At 47.1% G+C, this 24,843-nt stretch overlaps 1 protein-coding gene across 1 annotated transcript; it reads left to right on the plus strand.

The window, feature by feature from the left end:
• The first annotated feature begins 23,189 nt into the window (after positions 1-23,189).
• Positions 23,190-24,328, plus strand: LOC123141689 (transcription factor SPATULA-like). The gene is made up of 2 exons (XM_044560773.1): positions 23,190-23,860; positions 23,959-24,328. The coding sequence occupies exons 1-2, from the start codon at positions 23,255-23,257 to the stop codon at positions 24,202-24,204; spliced, it is 852 nt and encodes a 283-aa protein (XP_044416708.1). The 5' UTR covers positions 23,190-23,254; the 3' UTR covers positions 24,205-24,328.
• Positions 24,329-24,843: the final 515 nt, after the last annotated feature.

Below are 24,843 nucleotides of genomic sequence, written 5' to 3' on the forward strand. Positions count from 1 at the left end.
ATAAACTAAATGGTTGTAGAACCCAACAAAATTTTCACTTAATGGGGTAATTTGGACGAAAAAATTGTTACTAACTAAAAAATATGGGTAGAACTACAATCCAGACTAAACTGGAATAAAAATAACCAAGAGATGACTTCTAGAACGATAGAGAAAACCGTCTTAGCTTAAGTTCCAAGAGATCATCCGAATTATCCTATGTGGCATCTCTAAGGAAATATTGACATCATCCATTATGCATAGGGATGAAAATGGAGCGGAAACGGACGGAACTGAGTGCTACCATATTTGTTTTATATTTTTTGCAGAAGCGGAAACGAATACAGAAACCCGGAAATGAATACGAAAATGGACACAGAGCGAATACAGAGCGGACACGAAAACATAAGTGGGCATTGACTAGAACTTAAAAGCCCCTTAAATCATAGACAAATACACACAAAAACAACCAAATTTATGAATTGGTAACATGGCTACAAAATAATAAGATTATGTTATTAACTTACCGTAGTATTGCAGTAGTAATAGACAATGGCGTATAGGGTTTAGTTGAGTACATATGTGGTAGTGGAAGTTGGGTTTCAAATGATCCATTCTACTCATTGTGTCACTGTGTGTTGTTTGGTGGTTGGGCTACAAAGCGGCTATAAGCCTATAGTAAATAAAAAAATTCCATGTTTACGGAAACGGAAAGTTTCGTTTCCATATCTGTTCCACCGGAAAACACCGTTCCATTTTTGTTTCCGTTTTCGCATAAAAAATTCATTTCCACTTCCGTTTTGCAAATTTCCATGTCCGTTTTCATATTTTATCCTCTTTGTTTTCATTTTTCTTCCGGAAAAGCAAAAAGTTTCTACTCCATTTTCATCCCTAATTATGCATGACCTTAGTTAAGTGCACAACTACGAGAGCGGAGTTCAATTTGCCGGGCACCACAAGAATAACATTATTATAATTGATTTCGTACATATTTCAGTGCAATTCATATCCACGATTAACTCTAGGTGCACAACTACGAGGAGAGGACGTGATCTCTATACCAATCATGCAAAAACTAGTAATTCAGAGTTAGATGGTAGGCCATGCTTCTAGTTATGCCAAAATTAATTGTGCCGACATTATTTCTTTTTTCATTTGATAAAGATCCATCCAAGAAGAAAACATTTCAGTTTCGTTCCTTCTAGATTCTGCCGCTTCTTCCAACAGTTCAGCTGTCGCATCAAAAGATTAGAAATCATCCCAGTAGAATATTAGGTTGACCAATTACATGCATTGTACACCTACTATCGCCTTAAATGAGCCCCAAATAGCCCCACTAGCTAATGAAGTTGTAGCTGACTTTGCCAAGGCTCTCGATCATGAGCGGCATTTCAATGATCCTGTGCATTACCGCGGGCGGGGGCATGCATATGAGTGCGCTATTTTCATGCAAGCCAACAGAACCTTGTCAGCTTGCCCAACTGTTAGATTCCACATAAGCATTTTTTTCTGCTAAGTTTACTCTTATACTACTACCTTCGTCCTGGTTTATTAGTCCCGTTGTAATTTGTGCTAAATTTTGACCAAAGATTTAACTGATAAAATGTTAGTGCATGTCAATAAAAGTTATATTATTGGATTCGTATTTGAACATAATTTTTAATGATATAATTTTGTGACATGCATAAACATTTCATTAGTTAAATTTATGGTCAAAATTTGACACAGATTACAATAGGGACCAATAAATCAGGACGGAGGTAGTAGTTGAGTAATGATTCTGGATCTTTGGATTTCCATATGTTTTTTTTTAACTTGATTCAGATTTGAGAAAGACCAAAGAGAGAGTGGTGGCAGATACATGCAGCCCCTAGCTAGTAGTTGCATAATGCATGGATTGAGTTAATTCGTCAGAACCATCTATACTTGAACCTGTTGAATTCTCTAAAATTGTTAATCCTAAACCGTACCTGATTTTGAGTATGGCCTTGCATCATGGGTCTTCAATTTGTAGCTATTCTAAGTACTTTAAAGTGAAAACCTAAAAAATATTAAAAAAGTAGTACATATCATAACCATTTTCATGTTCTTAACAACACATGCACGAAAGTTCATCTTTTTACAAAAAATCTACTTGTTCTCATTTCTTATATTATACCAAGATTATGAATTTTCTCAGATTTTATTAAATCTTAATGGTTGCAAAATCACCAGCAAGAACGCTTCTACTAGATTTACATGCCAAGAATGTGAAAAACATCCATGTCCGTCTTGGAACTGATATAAAATAGGCCTGTAAAATGTTATTTTAGAAATATGATTATTTTTCATGTTAAAAATAGAAATATCAACAACAAAAATCTTGCCTTCATTCGCAAAGAAGGCACATTCCCTTTAAGTTGCCATCGTACCTTCATCTCACTCACTGCTTCCAAGGGCACCAATTATTGTGGTACTTCCATGCTCGCTCGCTCTCTAATTAATCAGCTAATCAAGTCATAGATCATCGTTAGGTCTAACAATTTTTTCTCTCCCATCAGAGTCAGGACAAGGTAGCTTCTAGCTAGGGCAATGCGATGGAGCACTTGAAATTACTAAGAGGGTGCTTGATCCAAGGGATTTATTTTAGTCTGACTAAAAATAGTCTCTTTAGGAGGCTAAAGTTCCAAGCACCCCTGACTAGAGAGGGGCTAAAACTAGTATTGAGACTAAAAAAATTTAGTCAGGGGTACCCCTACTAAAATGTGGATTAGTCCTCTCTCCTCATTTAACTCCTCTACTTTAACATAGACGAGTTCTGGATTGGAGGGTTTGGAGGATAATAAATATTCATTAACTTGATTTTAGTCTCTTTGGTATGCTAGCAAGTTTTAGTCCCACTACTTTTAGTCATGAGACTAAAACGTATCCAAGCACCCTCTAATTAGAGAATCTCCAGCTGCGCCCCTAGAAAGGCCTTCCCAGGCGATTTTTCGCGCCGGCGCCGAAAAAACGGCCCAGTCGCGCCCCCAGGAGCCCGATTTTCGCTGGCCTGGGCCGAAATCAGCGCCGGCGGACCTAGGCCGAACCCGGCGCGCTGGGGGGCGCCCGGGGGCGCCGGGGCGAGTTGTTTTGGCGCGAAGCAGCCGCGGGCCCGCCGAGTCAGCGAGACGGGCGCTTCATCGCCCTCATCGCCTCGGTTCCCGCGGGAATCAATGCCAAGGCTGCCGCGCTGCCGCCGCCGGTCAGCCTTGCCATTGATTCCTCACGGGCGGCGTGTCATGGGACGGCGCAGCGACGCCTCCCCTCCCGCCACGCTTACACACGGGCGCGGCTATATAAGCCGGTGGCCTCCCTCGCCTCTGGCCACACCAGCCCTAGCCGCTGAGCTCTCCCTCTCCCGTGCGCCGCCTCCGAGCCCTCCCTCTCCCTCTCCCAATGACCGAACGTTTCCCCGGCGACGAGGCGGCGGCCAACGGCTTCGGCTGCCGCTCGCTCCGCGAATAGGAGTCGTGGCTCCTGTTCGAGGCCAACATCCCGGCGCCGCCGGACATGCACGCCGGGCCGACGGGGTGGAGGCTCAGCGACGAGGGAGTGCTCGTTCCCCCCGTTGCCCGACGCCGTGGTGCACGCCCCCTACTTCGCCGCCGAGGTAGAGCTCGTGCGCACCTCCCTCACCGACGAGCAGCTCGCCCTCCCCCAGTACGCCGCCGACAACCACGCGGCGTGGGCGGCGTACTTCGAGCGCCGTCAGGAGCAGAGGCTGGCGTCCACCAACGGGGCGCCGGTGGTGGGCGGCACGAAGAACAGCGAGGGGCGCCGCGTGTGGTGGGGCGTCCCCGGCCGCACGCTCGAGGGCGTGCTGACGCACCTTGAGGGCGGCAGCAACCCGCCGCTGGCATACCCCCCGGCGGCCGCCCCGGCCCACCGCCGACGCGCCGGGCAATGGATGCCCAGGAGGTTCGGCTCCTCCTCGTCTTCCTCCTCGCACTCCTCCTCACGGTCTTCTTCCCACTCCTCCGGCTCTCCGGCGCTGCTCGGCGTCAAGGCCGAGCCCGCGGCGGGGACGCCGTTCGGCCGGCGCACTCGCAGCGCCGACATCGTCACCAACGAGGGCGGCCGGCGCGCCTACTCGTCGGCTCCTCCGCGCTTCGTCAAGCCAAAGACGGAGCCGGGGCTCGTGCCGGTGAAAACGGAGCCGGGTCTCCTTGCCGTGAAGACGGAACACGGCGATGTGGAGCTCGACGACGAGGTGGCCCTGGAATGGGCGCGCAAGGACTTCCTGAAGATGGAGAGGGAGCCCCAGTGCGCCGCCCTGCGGCGCTTCGATCAGCGCCGCCGGGGCCGCGACGAAGGAGGAGTCGTCGTCCTCGACGACAGTGACGACGATGACGCGCCGCCGCCGCCACCAGTCCGCCTTGGCGACGCCGGGCAGGGGTCCACCAGGGACGGCCGCGTCAAGGAGGAGAAGGCCGCCGCCGACGACGACGACGGCGGCGAGGATGGCGGCGACGACAGCGACTACTCCGCGTTCAGCGAGTTCTTTTTTTAGATTTCTTTGCTATGTACTGCGAACATGTCTAATATATGCAAAAGTTTGCCCAAATTTAGACGTGTTTAGCCGAACTTCGTCGAACGTTTTTTTTCGAAAAAATTTAGATGCGTCCGGGGGCGGCCCTGGAACCGGCGACTGGGGACCAACTCGCCCTCAGACCGTTATTTTACGCCGAGGGGCCAACGGCTGAAGATGCTCTTAGAACTGGCGACAACTCAGCCGCCAATGATGTACCGAGAAGCATGCTTCTCCCCTGTGGTCTAGATCTTATCTCGAAGTACAAACCGTACTCGAAGCAATTGAAAAAAGGTAAGTGTCGCTTCGGGTAAGTAGCAAACCATATAGCCAACCTGGCCATGGTACGCACCATTATACTCATCCAGAAGTCTTCGCTCCTGCCTCCTGCAACCTCCGAGTTAGGGTTTCCCTGCCTCTCGCCGATCCGCCTCCTCTTCTATGGTTCTTGGATCATGGAGGCGCGGTGGACCCCGGCCCTTGCCGACGGGAGGGCTCCGTTTTTAGATGTTTTTTGAAGTTTTGTTAGGGTTTATGTCATTCTCAGGAAGACGAGGTGAAGCCGACTTCTTGAAGATGGAATAAGGTCCTCCCCGCATAGTCCCTGTCTCGACGATGTTTCTAGCATTGTCGGAGGGCGTGTGGAGGTGTGCCTCCGGCGAATCTCGTGGTATCCGGTTGGTGTTTGTCTTTGGTGGATCCATTTGGATCCGGTTTTCGTTAGTCTATGTGTCTGCAGGTTGGATCCTTCCGATCTAGACGTCTCTTCATCGGCGGCGGTTGCTGTTCTGGTGCGCTAGTCTTATGGGGCCTTAACACGACGACTTCCGGACTGTCTACTACAACAATGTTTGCCCGGCTCCGATGAGGAATGGGCGATGACGGCGGCGCGCCTTCGGCTCACTCCAGTGCTTGCAGTCGTTACTAGGTGGTCTACTGACCTGGATGTAATTCTTACTTCTGGTGTTCTTTGTACTACTTTGACAGTTGATAAATAGATTGAAAGTTTTCTCGCAAAAAAAAACTCATCCGGAAGTACAGATTCGGCATGTTAACATGTTGGTAGCCGTTTGTCAAATAATACAGTATGAAATTTACGTACATGCTTTAATTCTTCAAATTTGAAAACGGAATGTACTTGCACACCCTCCATTATTGGCTTATATTGCCCTGGACCACCTCTATGGCCGTTCCAAATTAATTTCTCCTAGCTTGGGAAATGCACTACATGAATCCAAGTTCCAACAGAGCGTGCATTCTCTTCCGAAATAGAAACCCAACAGGAAACGCAAGGCTGTTGGGCGGCGGCTGTAATACGTGTGGGATGTTAGGCTTGACATACGGCCGCATACCGTAGAGTCATCAGTATATATTAAGCACAGTGGTGAAAAGTAGAACACGTACACCCTGACCCAATCACCCAAGGTCCAATATTATGCAAAGAACTCCGGCAGCAGTGGTGCAAAGTAGAACGCGTACGTACGCCCATGCGTTATCGATCTAGCCTAGTTGCACACACTCCACCAACTTATGATCTGCTTCCTTTCGCCGGATCAAGTTAAAAGACCTATCGTTCACTCTACATACGTGTGACCCGGGTGGGCGGCCGAGCAAGCGTACGTGCACGTGTGCAGACAGAACAATCAGTTCGACGAATTAATGGACGCTATGAATCGTAGCTTGGGTTTGTTGTTGGTTTGGATCTATCCACTTCTGCTAGCTTGGGTTTGTTGTTGGTTTGGATCTATCCATTGATTGAGTACTTTCGGACGTACGTGTGGTGCGCAGCAGACAGCACGGTTAGCCCGCACGCGCGCTCTTGGTTAGTTAACTCTCAGGCGGTCGGCTCGATCGTTGTCTCCTTGGGTTGCCATGCATGGCAATGCGAGAATCCTATTCTTCAGAGTTGAGACTTGAGAGTGCAACATGCTTACACGGGAGAATCCTAGAAGGGAGCTCAGTGACACTGTTAGTCGATCGATCTGGTTGCAGCCAGCCGGCAAAGCAGCTGCCGAAATCGGTAACTACTACTGCCTCCGTCCCATAATGTAAGACCTTTTTTAACACTACACTAGTATAAAAAAACATCTTACATTACGAAGGAGGAGGGAAGTACTACTGTAGATTATGTACTCGAGCGGTTAGTTGGTTGGTCCGCGGCCCCATGCTCATTAATGAACTCCACGTGCCCGGATTAGTTGAGAGAGAAACCCTGGCTGGGTTGGGCACGCTCGCCATTAATTGCCCAATCCCTCGTCGATCCATCTGCACGAGTAGTATCATGTCTTAACCTAGAGCAAATCAATCGGCACGAGTAGGAGCCGTCGAGATCGCTGTAAATGGGAAATCGGGGATGGCATGTGGCTCCGTGATCCTCCGACTTAAATCAGCACTGAATCGGCATGGAGGAGTAGCTGAGTTAATCTCAATCAATGGATAGATCCAAAGTTCCAAACCAACAACAAACCCAAGCTAGCAGCCGCAATCAGATCAACTCCACCGTCGACACGTAGACGTGCATGCACGCGTTGCTATTCCAGCTGACTCGCAATTAAGGACGAGACAGATCAACTTGACAGAGAGAGGATACTGGAGTATTACAGCATTAATGGCAAACGTGGATGTGGACAAGTATAGTCGTCATCATCATAAGACAGTGGCATTAATCACAGGGCGTGCGCAGGCGCTTAAACAAACACAGATGGCCGGGGGACAGCACAGCGAGTTAAATTTGTGGTGTCACGGGCAGGCAGATCAGTAAAGAACAGCAGAGAGAATTGCAGGTTTAGACAGCATCCGGGCCAGGGATTAACGGTATCCCAAGCATCCTGTCCCCTAATTTCTCTGCGCTTTTCTTTGCCGCCTAGAATTCTCTTAATCTGTGAAAAAAAAATCTGACCCTCCCACGTAGCTCCCATGGGCGACGGGAGGGCGCTCCCGCCACCGTCGCCAGCACCCTACTCTTCCTCCCTTCTCTCTCGCCGCCGTCAAAGGATGCGGCCAGCCAAAGCTAGGCCTGCAGCAGCAGCGGGACATTTCGCCTTCTTGCGCAGGGCCTCCGCCACGGGGCGGAGCGGCTAGGCCGGGACACCGCGATGGTGAGGGTCACGGTGGTGCGGCGGTGGATTCCCGCTGCGGAGGCACTCGAGACCGGCGGCGCACAGCGGGCATCAAGGTGGGGGATCATGCAGGTGAGGGGGTGGCAGTGGATCGGTATCCGCCCCGATCTGGCGTCCGTCTTCAGTCGACGGCGTGGGCTGTGGGCAGCGCGGGCTGGTGTCCTCGGTCGTGGTGGAGGCAGCGGTGTGGTCGGTTTCTAGTGCTCTTCTCGCATCACGGCAATGATCTGCATGATCCGTCCTCCTCGATCTGGTCGTCAACGTGTTCTGGAGCTGCTGCCGGAGATCTTGCCCAAGGATATCTGGATCGGATAGAATCCGGTCATGCACGTCCGTATCAGCCTACCCGGCTTCATGAGGGCGCAATGCGGAGCTCTGTTGTTGGTTAAAACCATGGGACATATTCTTATCTTGATTTCCATAGCGTAGACAACGGTGGAGAAAGTCATGGTGGTTGAGATCGGATGATCAATAAGGCGGAGGGAGCCTTGGAGGCGATGGAGTTAGCCAGGTGTTTGATAACTTTCAGAAGCAGCAGTGACAGGTGGGGGCGGCAGCACTGGAGGATTTCATTTTTGGTGGTGCTCCTCGGGTTCCGAGTCGTGACTTTCAGGGTGAAAATCTATGTTCCGACCTTTGTGCCTCGCAATTGCCTTACTGAAGGTATTGTTCTGAGAGCTCGGACTTTCTCCAAGGTGAAAACCTAAGATATTGGACCGGGCGACGACGGTGCTTGTGCACTGTTTCCTTCTTGAAGGCGTCGGTTTTGGAGACCTTTTATGGCTATTGTCTTTGGTGGTGGTTTGTGTTGTGCTGCTGAGAGGAGTTGATCACTGTGGCGAGGCCTTTGTTTTTTCCCTTTCTTTTTTGTTTTCTTTTCGAATTGTGTGCATTCAGGATGTCTTTGAGACATCTTGTTTGTGCAGAGACTGGGTGTAATTGGTATCTTCGCGATACTAATATATCCCTGTAAAAAAAGGATTCTCTTAATCTGGTACCCTTAACCTTATGTGATCCCGTAATGATGTCTGGCGAATGTTCTTCAGGAGCAAAAGCCTAGTGAACTCCCCCAGAACCGTTGCAAGTGGCAGCTTTTGTAAAAAGAAAACCACAAATTAAACAAACTGCCAGTTTTGCAAAATGCCGACCCAACCTTACACCCATACACAAAAATGCCATCGAGGGTTCACGCTTGCCATCCCTCCTGGCAACCGTTCTTCAGGGATTGGGGTCCTATGTAATTATGTCCCACCAAATTACCACAATGCGTGAGCATGATATGGTGGTTGCATAGGTGATCGATGGTTGAGATGATGGAAATAAGCATGGAGTTTGTGAAACCTAATTTGGTCGCTACCTGCCCCACTATGAACCAAGCATGGCTTGTGATGTATGTGCCCACAAGATATCTCGAAGCCACGAATCAATCGTGATGGAAACCTGTAAGTTTATCTTTTAACAATAACTTTAGCAGAGTCCCCAAAGATCACCAAAAAAGGAGTCATCAAAGGCTGCATGGAGAGTGCTCCATGCTTGTTTTGAGGCTTCCGGGCCTATGCACAAACACATAATTGCCAAACCGCAACCTTCATTTTTTTTCATTTGCTTGAAATGCCCGGTTTCAGTTTTAGGAGTTCAAACAGTGAATAAAATACTAAACATAGGCAATGTCGCTATTCAATACTATTAGCTATCTACTAGTCGAGGTCATAGAATCCAAGGAGACAAGGAGATTGTAGGGTTACGATTGTGAGGAGAGCGCGTCACCACCAGGACTTTATATTTGGCGATGGCATGAGATGATATGGCATGGCGGAATCCGAGTATTCAAGAGCACCATTAATGGTGTGTAATTTGGTGGTTCTTAGTGGTCATGTTGCCGGTGGGTTTCTATGTCAGTGCAACTGTATGGAGGATCAAGCTACCAAAAACAGAATTGAAGCACGAGGAGGAAGAAGGTGAAGTATCACTCGCGTGCGGGCAGTTAGGTTTGGTGTACACTTCAAACCAGCCCTACTAAGTGAACACTAAACTAGACTAGGAAAGTAGTAAACCAGAGTAAGTCTTTACATGGATTGAGCAAATGAGTACCTAACAAAAAGATTGCAGCGGAAACATAGTCTCCACAACGGCCACAGAAATGGATAAAAAAATGGTAAAGTCCAGCACAAAGAACAATTCCTCAAAACACATCAAGTTACAAAACGTAAATGTTGTGAGGAAAAGATAGCTTGGTTAAGACATGAAGAATTTTGTTCCAAGTTGAAAATATTGTGAAGGATCAAAGATGATGATAATGTCGCCTAGAGGATGGTGAATAGGCGGCTACCAAATTAAATTATTTTTCTAGTTGATTTTAGAATCAAGTGTGGTAATGTAAGTTCTCTAGAAATGCAACTAGGTGATACAACACTATATGATGTGTTACAACAAGCTAGTAAGCTACACACAAGGTAACGCACAAGCAAGTAGAAACAACAAGTAACGTTAGGTAAAGAGACAACCGAAAGTGGTGGAGACGATGATGCAATCTGAAGTTCACACACTTGGGGTGTGCTAATCTTCGTTCGAGAGCGGGAACAACAAATGCTCCCATGACAACGAGTGCCTCACCTTCTTCTCCAAGAACCACAAGCAACGAATGATTGGTTCCGTTCCATTAGGGGTAGCTCTTGGGGTGAGCTCCAAACCCTCACAAACGATCCCGAGGCACAACCGCACGACTTGGAAGCTCCCGGGAAACCACAACCGTCTAGGGTTCCCCATGAACCCAAGAATAACAACACTTGCAAGGATCTCATGAGGAATCGACGGACATGAGTTTTGGTTGGATGGAAGTGTAGATTGGGTGCTCCTCGTGCTCTCCCTAAAATATGGAGTGGATTGGTTCGCTGGAGAGGGAGGAATCAAAGGTTGAAGCTTTTGGATCAATAGTGTGAGAAGTGTTGTGTTCGTCACCTTCCAAAGGTGGAAGAAGAGGCTATTTATAATCAATGCTAAAATCTGCCCATTATAGTCCACTCAGTAAAGTCACATGTTTCGACTATATTGGATGTTCTGACCTTCCAGAGGTTCCGAGAAATGCTCCGAGGCAGCCCCCGTGGTTATCCAGTGGCTACTAGACACAAGTCAGATACTGGTTCGGATGTTCCGACTCAATGTCCGACCCTACAATAGGGGGAAAACAAGTAGATCTTTTGGCACACTTCTGATTGGTCAGGAAATCATCCTAAGGAATGAATGCTATCGGTGACTCAGCAAATTTTCACTTGAGGAACCACTTGCTCTCTACGAGAGTAGGTGTTATTTATAGTCGGAGCTCTAGCCAGGTGATCGGAAGTGGCCATGACTAGACCCTCCAACAAACATGTTGCTAACACTGGCACAATTTCATGGGTTCCAAAGAACCTAGAAAACTTAAGTAGGGTGTTTTCTAACACCTCAGTGAGGAAGCTAACTTTAGTGACATGACAAATTCTAGCAATTCCTCGATCCATCTAACTTAGACACTGAATCTAGTAGGCTCGCTTGAAAGGTTATTTCCAAGTCTCCACTCACAAGTGTAAGGTAGGTTTTTATTGAGAACGGAGACTTTCAATCTTGCTTCACTTTGACCCCCCTTAATAGTACATCCTGCCCTACCGACTCAATGATGAATTAAAGAAACTAGCAAACAAAAGATACTCTTCGGCCTTCAATTCTTCACGAGGTATTCGGAAGACTTCAATATGCCCTCAACATTTTTAGGGGTTATAGTCCTTCAATTAAACCAAGTGATCGGGAACTTTCACCTTTGTACACTTAGTAAACACATTAGTCCCTTAACTGTTTTTTAATTAATCATCAAAACTCGCTAGGGGGCACTATATCCACTTACAATATATTGACTCTACTAGAGTGCCATTTTGTGTGTGTTTCGCCATAATACTAATTTTATGATGATCGGTCACATATGCCACATCTTATAGAGTGTTTCTAACATGGGTTATCATCCCTTGATCACATACAGTTCAGAGGTATCACATACCGTACTTTGAACATCAGACTATGTTCTCCAACTGAAATGGAAAATGACTACCGAAATTGCAATGTATATTCAGAATAAACTTTAGAAAACATGATCCTAGGAAGATGCTTGACATATCCACTACTAGGAAAAGGGCTATAGATGGAATGACCACTAATGACGCAGCAGACATGTGGTGCGCCATTGCTATGCAGCAGTGGCGCACCACGTGCTGGTGCGCCATTAGTGTGAAATACACTAATGGCGCACCAGACACACGGTGCGCCATTAGTAACAATTTTTTTATTTTGCCAGACATACTAATGGCGCACCAGGGCACAGTGCGTCATTACTAGTTCTAACTAGTAATGGCGCACCAGCCACATAGTGCGCCACTACAATATTTTTTTATTTTTTACTTTTTTGCAAAACTACTAATGGCGCACCTGGGGCAGTGCGCCATTACTAGTTTAAGCTAGTAATGGCGCACTGCTCCCTGGTGCGCCATTAGTGTTTTTTTTTGCAAAACTACTAATGGCGCACCACCAGCAGGTGCGCCATTAGTAACCAGGGTTACTAATGGCGCATTAGGTGGTGGTGCGCCATTAGTAACCTGGGACGAGCTAGATATTTTGGACAGCCACACCTACCCACTCACTTTCCCCACTTCATTCTCTCTCCTCCCTTCTCCAAGCTTGTCTCGGCTGCCTCCTCCTCCTCACCTCATTTGCACCATAAATTCATCCAAATTACGTGGTTAAACCCCCTTTTTTGATAGGTAAGTAAGGGGGAAGCTATCTTTATGTTGTTCTCCCTCCAACAACGTGCACATGCACTTTTTATGTCCTAGCTAGATCTATGTATGTTTGTGGTGTTGCATATGTTTGTGGTGTTGCATATATGTTTGTGTTTGCAGGTACCGGTATTTGAAATGCGATAGTTGCCAATATTTTGCCGGAATGTTGATTCATTTCCGTTTCGGCGAGAATTTTGGCACTATGCATTCTTTTTGGTCCTATTTTTAGGGAAAGTCATGCCAAATTTTTTCTTGGTTCTAAAATATCATTTTGCTCTACCCCGCAGGCGACCATGGTCCGCACGATGACCGAAGGCATCGTGAATAGGTTTTTGAGCTCCGCGAAGGCCGAGATGCTTGAAAAGAACGAGACGGAGATAAGATGTCCGTGTCGAAGATGCAAGCTGAAGAGCCTTATTGCGGACCCGGATTCCGGGCAGGTGCGGGACCACCTGCTCTTGCGTGGTTTCATGGATGGCTATCGGTGGCAAGGTGATGAAGATGACTATGAAGTCGTCCATGGGGGTCGGGCAAGAAATGAGGATGGGCAGCAAGACAACCACCGCGGCTCGGGCGGGCGAGAAGACGAAGAATCTCCAGGACATGATCACGATGGTGATGCTGTACACAGTCATCATGTAGAAGATGCTGGACATGATGATGAGGAAGATGCGGGAGCAGACGAAAGGCATGATCATGAAGATGAAGATGCCGGCGGAGGAGACGACGATGGACCATCGATGGGCTGGGTGCAGGACCCTCATATTCAAGAGCTGCTTCTCAAGCAGACGGATAACGCAAGAGCTGCCGCCCGAGAGAAGCCAAGCTGGATCAACTGGAGATAGACGCGGTTACTCCATTGTATGAAGGATGCAGGCCCGAGGATACCCGCCTGAAAGTAACGCTCATGGCTCTGGAGATGAAGGTAAAGCACAAAATGACCGATGCATGCTTCGACGAGAACATGTCATTCTGGCACGAACGTCTTCCCAAGGGGAACAAGTGCCCGACCAGTTTCGAGGAGGCGAAGAAAATCGTGTGTCCTCTGGATTTACCGCACGTGAAATACCATGTGTGCATGAACAATTGCATCATTTATCGGGACGAGCACGCGGAGTCTACCATATGTCTGGTGTGCGGCGTCACTCGATACAAGAAGAGGAAGAAAGCTCCTCGAAAAGTGGTGTGGTACTTTCCGATCACTCCTCGTCTGCAGCGGTATTTCGCGGACCCTAAGGTAGCAAAGCTCCTGCGTTGGCACGCGGATAGGGAGGAGAAGAAGCGAGAAGATGACGCAAATGATCCGGAGATAAACAAAAAAGACAAGATGCTGAGTCACCCTAAGGATGGGAGCCAGTGGCAAGCGTTGAACTTCGAACACCCAGAATTTGGGAACGATCCAAGGAACATCGTGCTGGGCGCGAGCGCCGATGGAGTCAATCCGTTTGGCAGCCAGAGAAGCACACATAGCACCTGGCCTGTGTTTGTGTGGATGTACAACCTTCCCCCTGGTTGTGCATGAAGAGGAAGTACATTCACATGAGTATGCTAATTGAAGGGCCGAAACAACCAGGGAACGACATCAATCTGTATCTGGGGCTGCTGGAAGAGGAGCTAGACACGCTGTGGAAAACGCCAGCCAATACGTGGGACGCCGCAGAGAAAGAATATTTCCCTATGAGAGCCGCACTGCTCACGACGGTGCACGACTATCTCGGTTTCGGATATCTCGCGGGGCAGGTGGTCCACGGATTTTCTGGATGCGTCGGGTGCATGGATGACACAACGTATCGCCAGCTAGATAGAGATCCCGGGTCTTCGAAAACCGTGTTCATGGGACATCGAAAGTGGCTTCGCGACGATGACCCATGGAGGAAACGCAAGGATCTGTTCGATGGTGAAACCGAACCCCGAAGACGCCCGCGTACGAGGAGCGGCGAGGAAATAGACGAGCTGTTGAAAAATTGAAAAGATTGCCCACTGCCGGGAAAGAAGCAAAAGGCGCCAGAGCCGGGAAAGAAGCGAAAGGCGCCAGAGCCACTGCTGAAGGTATGGAAAACGAGGTCTGTTTTCTGGGACTTGCCGCACTGGAAGATCCACCGTGTGCCTCACAGCCTTGATGTCATGCATATCACGAAGAACGTGTGCGAGAGTCTGCTTGGTACCCTGCTCAACATGCCAGAGAGGACCAAAGATGGGCCGAAAGTAAGGGCAGACTTGAAATCAATGGGCATCAGGGAGGAGCTTCACGCTAATGATGATGATGATGATGAGGCGAAGCAGGACACGGAAAGTCGTCGCAAAGGCAAAAAGGCCAAGAAGACCGGAAATGACTTCCCTCCCGCGTGCTTCACTCTAAGTCAGGAGGAGATCGATCAGTCTTTCACCTGCCTCGTAGGAGTAAAACTTCCTTACGGTTACGCGGGGAAGATAAGCAGATACCTAGACTCAGTGAAGCAAAAGTTCAGCGGGATGAAGTCTCACGACTGTCACGTGCTGATGACGCAGATACTTCCAGTTGCAATCCGTGGGATCATGGACGCGCACGTCCGTGAAACGTATTTGGCCTATGCAACTTTCTCGACGTCATCTCTCGGAAGTCGGTTGGCGTGAGGCAACTCAGAAGGCTACAGGAAGAGATCGTGGTGATACTATGCGAGCTTGAGATGTACTTCCCTCCCGTCGCCGCCGACCCCCGGCCCGCACCCTCCCCCACTCCATCGCCGCCGACGACCCCCCGCACCCTCTCCCCCGCACCCTCCCCGGCCCGCTCCACCGTCACAAATGAATGCAACTAAAATTGCAAAAAAAAGCAAATTTGATTATATTTTCAAATAACAAATTTGATGATATTTTTAAAAAAATCATTACTGTTTTTATAAAAAAATATTACTGTTATGATTTAAACAAGTTTGAACATATTTAAACACAAATAAATATCAAACAACATTTTAAATGCATAAAAACAAAAATTGGGGAGCCTAGGAATCAAACCCAGGACCTCCTAGTGTGTGTGCTGTGTGCTGACCAGTCGGGCTAGTGGGCGTGTTCTAATGGAGATAGGGTTAGGTGGAATATAACCTGACCAGTCGGGCTAGTAATTAAAACAAAATTCTAATGGCGCACCAGGGGGAGGTGCGCCATTAGAATCGACGTACTTATGGCGCACTAGGGGGAGGTGCGCCATTGCTAACCCACTCCACTTGTTCCCCTCGCACTGTGGCCTCCCTCCCTCCCTCGCCAGATCCCCCACTCGACCCCAACCGTACGCCGCCGCCCCCTTGCTCCGCCCCCTCCGTCCGCCGCGCCTGCACGCCGTCGGCGACGCCGTCGCCGCTGTGGTCTTGCGCTGCCTCGACGCCGCCGCCCCGACCCCCGCGGGACTCCACCCCCGCCGCCCCCGCGCCCCCCGAATGGGATCGGCCGAGCGCGCGCCGCCCGCTCCTCTCCTCTCCTCCTCCCTCCGACGAGCGAGGGCCTCCTCCGGCCCCTGCAGCAGCCGGCGAGCGCGGCCCCAACGCGCCCATCCCGCCTGCCCCTGCCGTCCTCCGCCACCGGCCCCTGCTCTCCTTCGACCGCGGCGAGCGAGGACCCGGATGAGCTCGGACCCCGACCCCGACCCCTTCGCCGACCCCGACCCCTCCGGCGACCAGGTACCTCTCCTCCTTCCTCCTTCCTCCCTCTCTCCACCATTCCCCATTCCCTCCCTCCCTCCCCTCCACCGTGGCAGTGTAGGTCATCTGACCGTTGGCAATTTTTTCCATGTATAACCATTGATTATGCCTTTGAGGAAGTTAGTTAACCTCTCACATATGTTCATGCAGGGATATTATTCTTGGAAAAGCCACTGTTGGTGACGGAATAGAAAGATAAGCAGGTACCTATCTTTAGTCCCAATCTAACAGGGTAGTCCATGGATTCAAACTAGCTAAAGGAGATTCAAACTACCGAACCTTTAGGTTAACAACTCAACACAAACCAATCCCTGAAAGCAAAAACTCAACACAAACCAAGTGCATTATTTTTGTGACTGTTTTCATGTTTGCAGAACCAATATTTTTGTGCCAACAATCAGTTTACTCCCTCATGCCAACAACCACTCATTTTTCAGTTAACTCCTTACAGTTCAGATCATATTTTGATTGTCAACAATAGTGGACTTTTAAGGCTTTTTTAGAGGCAATACTAGTGGATATTAGGCCTTTTTACAGGCAATAATAGTGGAATTTTAGGCTTTTTTTTGGAGGAGTGTGTTTCATGCTGGCCTACAGTGATGAATTAGTCAGAATTGTGTATGATTGTGCCTAAAGTACATAATCTAAAGATACAGACAAAATAATTAGGGGAGCATGTGTGAAACTAAAGTATATTGTCAACTTCCAACATTTGCTCTGTTGTCCATGTGGTTGAAGCAATGAAGTTGAGTGTGTCATTCTTGCTATGGTCATGTAAGAGAAATGCTCTGCCTCGCTAATTTTACCATGAGATTTGGGGTAATCAGCTAGTTCTGGTCAAAGCAAGTGGTTTTCCTGAGCTATGCCTTGGTTAGAAAATGATGCATGATGGTTTGTTCAGAAGAGGAATAATCCCAGGATAGCACCTATCATGGGGTCAAACCTGGGACCCCTATTGTAATTTGATTTTGATTATTAATTTTTCTGTGAGCAGATGAATTGCAGTGTTTGTGTTGTAATGAAACTTGAGCTGAAATAGAACTTGACAGCCTGTACAGTGAATATATGCAGTGAACAGAAATTGACAGGTTTTCTTGACTGAATTCAGTCCTGTACAGTGAATATATGCAGTCAATATACAGTCATTGTAATTTTTGGGAGTAATTTTTGGTGTCAAATCACTCAAGCAGTAACTGAATTTTCAAACTGAACTTGACACAATACTATTCAGTTAATTTGCTTGGACAGTAGTATGTATGCTCATCACTTTATGTATGGTGTTATGCCCTGTTATCTCTGTTCAGTTGACTAATGAAGCACTAGGCTCATCCATGGTACAAGTTCACCTGTGAACACTTGAAATTAGTCAGGACATCCCGTACTGATAGATGTAAATTGTGTCCAGTAGGCTTTGAACCACCGGTTTTTCCTGTTTCTAACTCTGAATCTGATATAAACCATACTGTGTGCTGCTGCTTATATTCTGTCCAATAATATATTTTGTAATCTGTGCAAAAATCAGAAAAGAAAAAAATCCCTAATATACATACTAATGGCGCATCACGCCAACGTGCGCCATTAGTATGCCAAAGGATACTAATGGCGCATCACACCGCAGTGCGCCATTAGTATGCCAGAGGGTACTAATAGCGCATCACCCAACAGTGCGCCATTAGTATGCCAGAGGGTACTAATGGCGCATTACACCGCAGTGCGCCATTAGTATGGCAAAGCACATGGGTATATATGGCCTCCTGGGAGGCATACTAATGGCGCACCGTGGCCTATACTAATGGCGCACTGCCTGATGCGCCATTAGAATACCAGATACTAATGGCGCACCAGCGGTGCGCCATTAGTAAAAAATACTAGTGGCGTGGTGCTAGTGGCGCACCAGTAGTGCGCCATTAGTAGGCAAAACTGGTGCGCCACTAGTAAGCCTTTTTCTAGTAGTGATCCCCCCTCGGCCAGGCCCATCACAAGGTCCCTAATTGGGCAATTCATATATGTAGAATTTACCCCAAACATATCAGGATTCACGGTTACCTCAGAGGTACTAACATTAACACGGTGGTGCTGGACAACAAGTGCAAATCTCTGTGCACAGAAGAAATGTTACCCGTTAGTACAAGAGAAGCCTCACACGGAGGTTCCAGACCGAACATAGCACCCTCAGAAAACTAGACTCGAAGACAGTTCTGGAAAAATTCCATACAGAAGTTCTAGACCTATACTAGAACTACACTAACTGACACAAGCCAACATACTTGAAAGAATTGGACACCATCACTGAGAGGTGCATGCCTTAGCCAAGCATCATCTTAAAGAAGTCCGAGTCTGATAACAGTAGGAACTAAGGTTGATAGTTCGTGAGCAACACTTAGGTTTTTTCATTAGCTTTCTCTACTCATAAAGCTCAGAGGTACCGAGTAGATGGTTAGGTAGTTCCAGAGAAGTATTAAAGTTGTGGACTGGAGATATTTTCACAAGAAATCTTGAGGGATGGATTGAAGATTTTGGGTTTGATTCCATCAAAAGTCTATTAAATACAAAGTACTCCTTCACATGGATTTTTTTCATTTTTAGGGGTCACGAAGCAAAGTAGTAAAACCTTACATACTTGATAGAATGATTAGTTTCTTATGTTTTTGGTCAATAATCAACAAAAACCTACAGTTGAGATGCTAGATTCACTTTTCCAACATTTATGACAATGTTACCATTAATAACAAAGTTATAAATCCGCTAGCACCATGTGGGAGAGAAACCTTTCACCCGGAGTGCTTGTTGAAGGAAAGACCATTTAACTTTTGTAGGCATTCTCTGAATCAAGCTTAAGAGTTCATCTTTCAACCTTTTCACGTGTTACTCATGCATGGTTTGATGCATAACGACTGCCCCACATAAGATGTTTCTACCTCACTTCAATGTAATCTAAGTGAGCAAACCCACAGGGTCAGTTACCACATCTAGCTGATTATTTTGTATTTTTGTGGATATTCGAAGTGGGTATCTGGAAAACAAATGAGCATGTGCTGCCAACAAGTGTCTTTCATTCTGTGGAGCATGATAAGGGGGGGGGGGGGCAGCCCGGTGCATGTAGCTCCCGCTTGCGTAGGTTCCGGGAAAGGGTCCGACCACTTTGGGTCTACTGTACGCAGCCTTTCCCTATATTTCTGGAAGAGGCTGTTTTCAGAACTTGAACTCGTGACCTCATGGTCACAAGGCATGAGCTTTACCACTTCGACAAGGCTCCCCTTCATTCTAGGGAGCATGATATCACACAAAAATTCATCTTAAAACGCCTCCTTCGTTCTAGGGAGCATGACATCTCACAAAAATTATGCATAAAAAAGCCCCATATTAATTCTATCATCAAACAACTAAAGTCATTTTCCTTAGTAATCAGTCTTATTATGTTCCATTTCGAACACAACCCCCTTCACCTCGTGCAAGCATGATGACTCTTGACTTTGGGATGGCCTTACAAGACCAATTAAATTTATTTTTCCGTATTGGTGTACCTTCTCGATTAAGGAGTGCTATCAACTGATACATTGGGAGGATAATTGTGACTAGGTAATAACACATTCAAAGATCAGTACGTTGGAATTTTAACACTGTTTAAAACAAGTGTTCCTCTTTGGCTAAGGCACAGAAAGTGAACCCGATTTGTCATCCATAGAGACCTAACGGGAATAAAAATGGCGGCTTGCATTTACTTATGTTCCCACCATTCTGATATCCATTTGATCGATGAGATAGATTCAATTGGATATAGTATTCACTTAAATCACAATATACATAAGCATTAGTCTACTTTGATACTCATATTGAAAATAAAGATTACGCATGCTTATATTATGAAAAAACAAAACATATAATTTTCTCTACTCGTGTCGCTAGGGTGTTATTTTCACTAACAAGAACCAACTTCAATGGAATTAGATAGGCAATATAGGTTGGTTTTCTAATCGACACATGGATACACAAATTTTGGTCAGTTAGTAAGTTGGTTTCAAGTTGCTTAAGAGGAAGAGGTGGTCACTAAATATTACAGAGGTCGACTTGCATTTTTTCTGCATATGGTAGATCAAATCACGAGAAAACATTTATACCATACGATTGAATATAGAACATGTGTGTATTACTAGAATATAAAGGACGCAAATTCAACCACATATCAGAAGCAATGAAAAAGTATTGTCAATGATTTGAGGACAAATCATTTTTTCTTAACGATAGGTACACTTTAGACTTTTCTATTGGCTTGCACCTAATGCATAAATTAATCCATGGAGAGATGTGATTAGCTCTTTTCATTTCTCATACTAAGAATATTCACTTCAATAATTTTTAAGTGACAATGTGTTGAAAAGAAGTAATTAATCTAACATTCCTCAAAAGTTATGATTTAAAGCTCAAGCGTTATAATTGTAACGATAAACAACAAAATCGTATGACAAGAAAAGTATATTCTTAAATTTTATTTGCAACATTATGTGGTTAATTTTGCATAGTGTAATATAAAACTATACTAATTTAAACAATATGTTAGTCTTATTAGTTATAAAAAGTAAAAAATGTGATCGATTTTGCTAATTGTAAAAGGAAAATCTATTAATTGGAGTAGTAAACTCATAGAATAAGTTCTTTTAATTAGAAAGGTGATAATACCAGAACTCGTCCCATAGTGGGATCAAATTCTGGAAGGTTGGGTGCATCACCTCAACCCTAGCCACTCGAGGTAGGCTCGGTTCTTGACATAATAAGTTATGAAAAAGTATAAAATGTAGTTAATTTTTCCAAGTGTAATAGATAAATCTACTGATAAATTTCATATGTTGACCGAATGAGTCATGAATAAATTAGAAAAAGAATTTTTTTGCCAAGCGTAATAAATAGACATACATACAAAAATTATAAAATGATAAAATGGGCTATAACAAAATATGAAATATTGTTGAAGTCTAATTGATATTTTTACTAGTTACTCTTATCTTGTGCTAATTGACCAGGTTATAACGAAGGTTTTTTGGGTAAGTATGCACCATATTTTCCCACGCGTTGCAGCTGCCGCACATTGTATCAACCGCCACCCACCTATCAAGTACTCTAGAAAGACCAATTATTCATTGCCCTCCTTCTATGCAACATTGAGATCTTTGAGGAATGAGAAGGCATCACTAGTAGGACAAATAGATAATGGAAATATGAAGAGGAAGAGGAAATGAGGAATAAGATATCCATCTTTTGCACGAACTCAGGGATGGGGTGGTGTGTATCGACCGCCGATGAGTTCTACTCCCGCCTGACACTTCCTGAGCTCCATCTCGAAATGTTGCTTCTGCAACTATAGTGGGACTATTGAAAATCGTTTTTACTGCAATTTACTCATCCAGGGTGGCACCTAATTAACTTACGTCCTCCACGAATCATTGCTAACATGTTTGGTAATCAATTGAAATGATTAAATATAAATTTGAGGACTCGTATTCTAGCCGGGATGCGGTCCGATGTTGCTCACTTTGGATTTAGAACGACGCCATTTTTTTAGAAGAGGGAACTAATTCTCCAATGCAACTATATGTTCTCCAATGCAAACTTATTGTTCCGTGTTCATTTGATTCGTTGCACTCGTTCTGGAGGCATAAAGGAAAATATGATGCAATTAATTTGGTTACATCTACCATCGTGTGGGGCTTATGGCGTTTGTGCAATGAATTTTTTTTCATGGGCAAAAATGCGAAGCGTGAAGTGGATCCTGGGTTTGCTCATTTCTCTGATTCTTCAATAGTAGACCCCGTGTTTCGATGCTCAAGCAACTCTATTACTCGAATGCCTACGACGGCTGGATCATCGGTGGGGCAAGCTACTTAGGATTGCCTGGCAGGAATCTTCTCCGGGGCTTTAGATAGGTTTATATTTGTTTTCCTTTCCTAGAGTCCTGGCTGAGACTTTGAACTTGTTGTTTTTCCCTCTTACTTCTTGTTGGCACTTGATGTCTCTGCGGGGTTTGTGTCTTTGGTTTTGCAATGGGTTGGTCGTATACATTTTCGATTAAATACTAGGCGAGCATCTATTGACGACAAGTTATACTCGATACCGATGTAAGAAAAATATCAATAAAAGGCCAAAAAAGTTTAAAAAGAAAGATGATTGTTAATAGCTTCGTGACACCGATGCACCGCTTCCACAATCTTTTCTCACTTGAAGGAACGAACGACTAGCAAAGGCTCTATGTGTTCTTGGAAGAAAAGAATGAATTTAGAAAGATATCAAGGCATTAGTACATTGTATGTAATAAATTCATTTGCTTTGAATGGCCGCAATAAAGAGAGGGCAATGCAAATAAGAAGTAGGAGTATGTTGATATCTTATCGACACCGATGCACTGCTTCTACAATATTTTCACACTTGAAGGAGCGACTAGCAAAGGCTCTACGTGTTCTTTGATTTTGAAAGAAAAGAATGCATAAAGCAGGATATCAAGCATTGGTACGTTGTACGAGTAGGAAATGTAGAGAACCCATTTCCGTTGCATCGCCGCGATAAAGAGAGGGCAAGGCAAATCGCACGGCCACATGAGAAGAGAGGGGTCGGGGATCTGGAGCACGTGGGAGAGCCCGTCGCCTCCTACGCCGCGCCTTCTGCTCCCTGCCTCCCCGCAACCCAAACGGGTCGCCATGCCTCTTCTTCAATTTCAGCTGGATCCGCACCCGGTACGCACAGCGCACACAACCTCCCTTCCTTCATGCATTCCTCTGGGGGCTCCACCGAGTGGGCAAACCCGATTGCCGGAGATCCGGTATTTGTTCTTGGCCTCCTGGAACAGGGGAGAGGGACAGAGAACGGCAAGGATCGGCAGCTCAATCACCTATTTAGCTCGAGCATTTAATGCGGATGTACTTCGTATAATCCTCTCCACGCACGGTGTTTTGTTTGTTCTACCGGCTTCTTTATGCCCGCCCACCCATGTGCCCGGCGTGGCCCGGGCCGGTGCGCCGTCGCATGTATATATATAGCCGGCGCATGGCGCGAAGCAGCACCCGCCGCTTGCCAACCACTGTGGGAGCACAGCACGGAGCTTATATAGTGAGACTAGGTAGGTAGCGCTACGTGATCGCGATCATGGCGTTAGTGCGGGAGCCGATGGTGATGTGCGGCGGCGGCTTCGACGCCGAGGCCCCCGTGTTCGACGCGCTCGGCTACGGTGGCCACTACGCGCTGCTCGGAGGCCTGGACGCGGCGGCGCTCTTCGGGGGCTATGCGTACGCCCATGACGAGCCAGCCGGCGCCGCCAGCGCCTACGCGCCGGAGAGCGCGAGCTGGGCAGGCGCGGGGGCGTCCGTGCTCGCGTTCGACCGCGCCTCGCGGGGCCAGGCGGTCCAGGCTCTCGCGGAGGAGGAGGCGTGGATGGACGCCATGGACGAGGACCAGCACGCGGGCCCAGCGTCCACCATAGGGTTCGACCCAGCCACAGGCTGCTTCAGCCTGACGCAGAGCTCCGGCGGCGCGCGGCGGCCGTTCGGGCTCCTGTTCCCGAGCACGTCCAACGGCTCGCCCGATGCCGCAGAACCGGCGCGCGGTTCCTCGAAGCGATCGTACGCGGACCAGGAGGCGGAGCCGCGGGCCAGCAAGAAGCCGTGCGGTGCGAGCAGGAAGACGAGCAAGGCGAAGCCGGCGGCGCCCACCACCACCTCGGCCAAGGGGGGCCCGCAAAGCCACACCGCAAAGGTAAATTCGGTACCGAATCTTTCTACTGCTCGAATTCATTATTCATTGCGTTTCGTTGCGGATTTCGGAGGATCTGAACGTAGCGTTCCGTGTTGCAGAACCGGCGGGAGAAGATCAGCGAACGGCTCCGGACACTGCAGGAGCTGGTGCCCAACGGCACCAAGGTCGACATGGTCACCATGCTCGAGAAGGCATTCAGCTACGTCAAGTTCCTGCAGCTGCAAGTCAAGGTGCTGGCGACGGACGAGTTCTGGCCGGCGCAAGGGGGAACGGCGCCGGAGATCTCCCAGGTGAAGGAGGCGCTGGACGCCATCTTATCGTCGCAGAGGGTGCAACTGAACTGAACTGCTTAGCTAGCCTCCGTGGCAAACGTATGGTAGAGATTAATCAGTGACGAACCACCTCGTTCGAAGATAAATAAGGTTGCGCTATATATATACGTACTTGATCTGATGCAGTGATGTAGAGAGAGATATTTAACATTTTGTTAAGGACTGTGATATTGCCATATAAGCAAAACTGCCACACCTCTACTTCTTTCATTTAAAGTACCACACGATCCCTCGTCCTTTGACCTCGCCTCCTCCCAAACGACCCCGCAGGCTCGCCCGAGAAACCTGCTTCTTCCGCACATCTCGGGCGCCCACCCCCGAGAAAACTGCCACTTCTTCACGTCTACCACATGATTTCTCCTCAGGACAAAGTTACCATGGTATTCGTATGCAAGTTATCAGGCATGTGTTGCATAACTTACAGTGCTATTTACATAGAACGTACCAGGTATACAACTACATCCCTTCAAAGTTACCACTGTGTTTTGTACACAAGTTATAAGGTCTTCGATGTGTAAAATACCGTGGTACTTACACATAAGTTATCAGGGTATATGTACATCAACCTCCCCCGGTCAAAGTTACCATGAGGGATTGTATATGAGTTACCGGGTCTACAGTTCGTATATTATCATGGTACTTGCACCTAAA

Source organism: Triticum aestivum, chromosome 6D (assembly GCF_018294505.1).
Source record: "Triticum aestivum cultivar Chinese Spring chromosome 6D, IWGSC CS RefSeq v2.1, whole genome shotgun sequence".
NCBI classification, from domain to species: Eukaryota; Viridiplantae; Streptophyta; class Magnoliopsida; order Poales; family Poaceae; genus Triticum; species Triticum aestivum.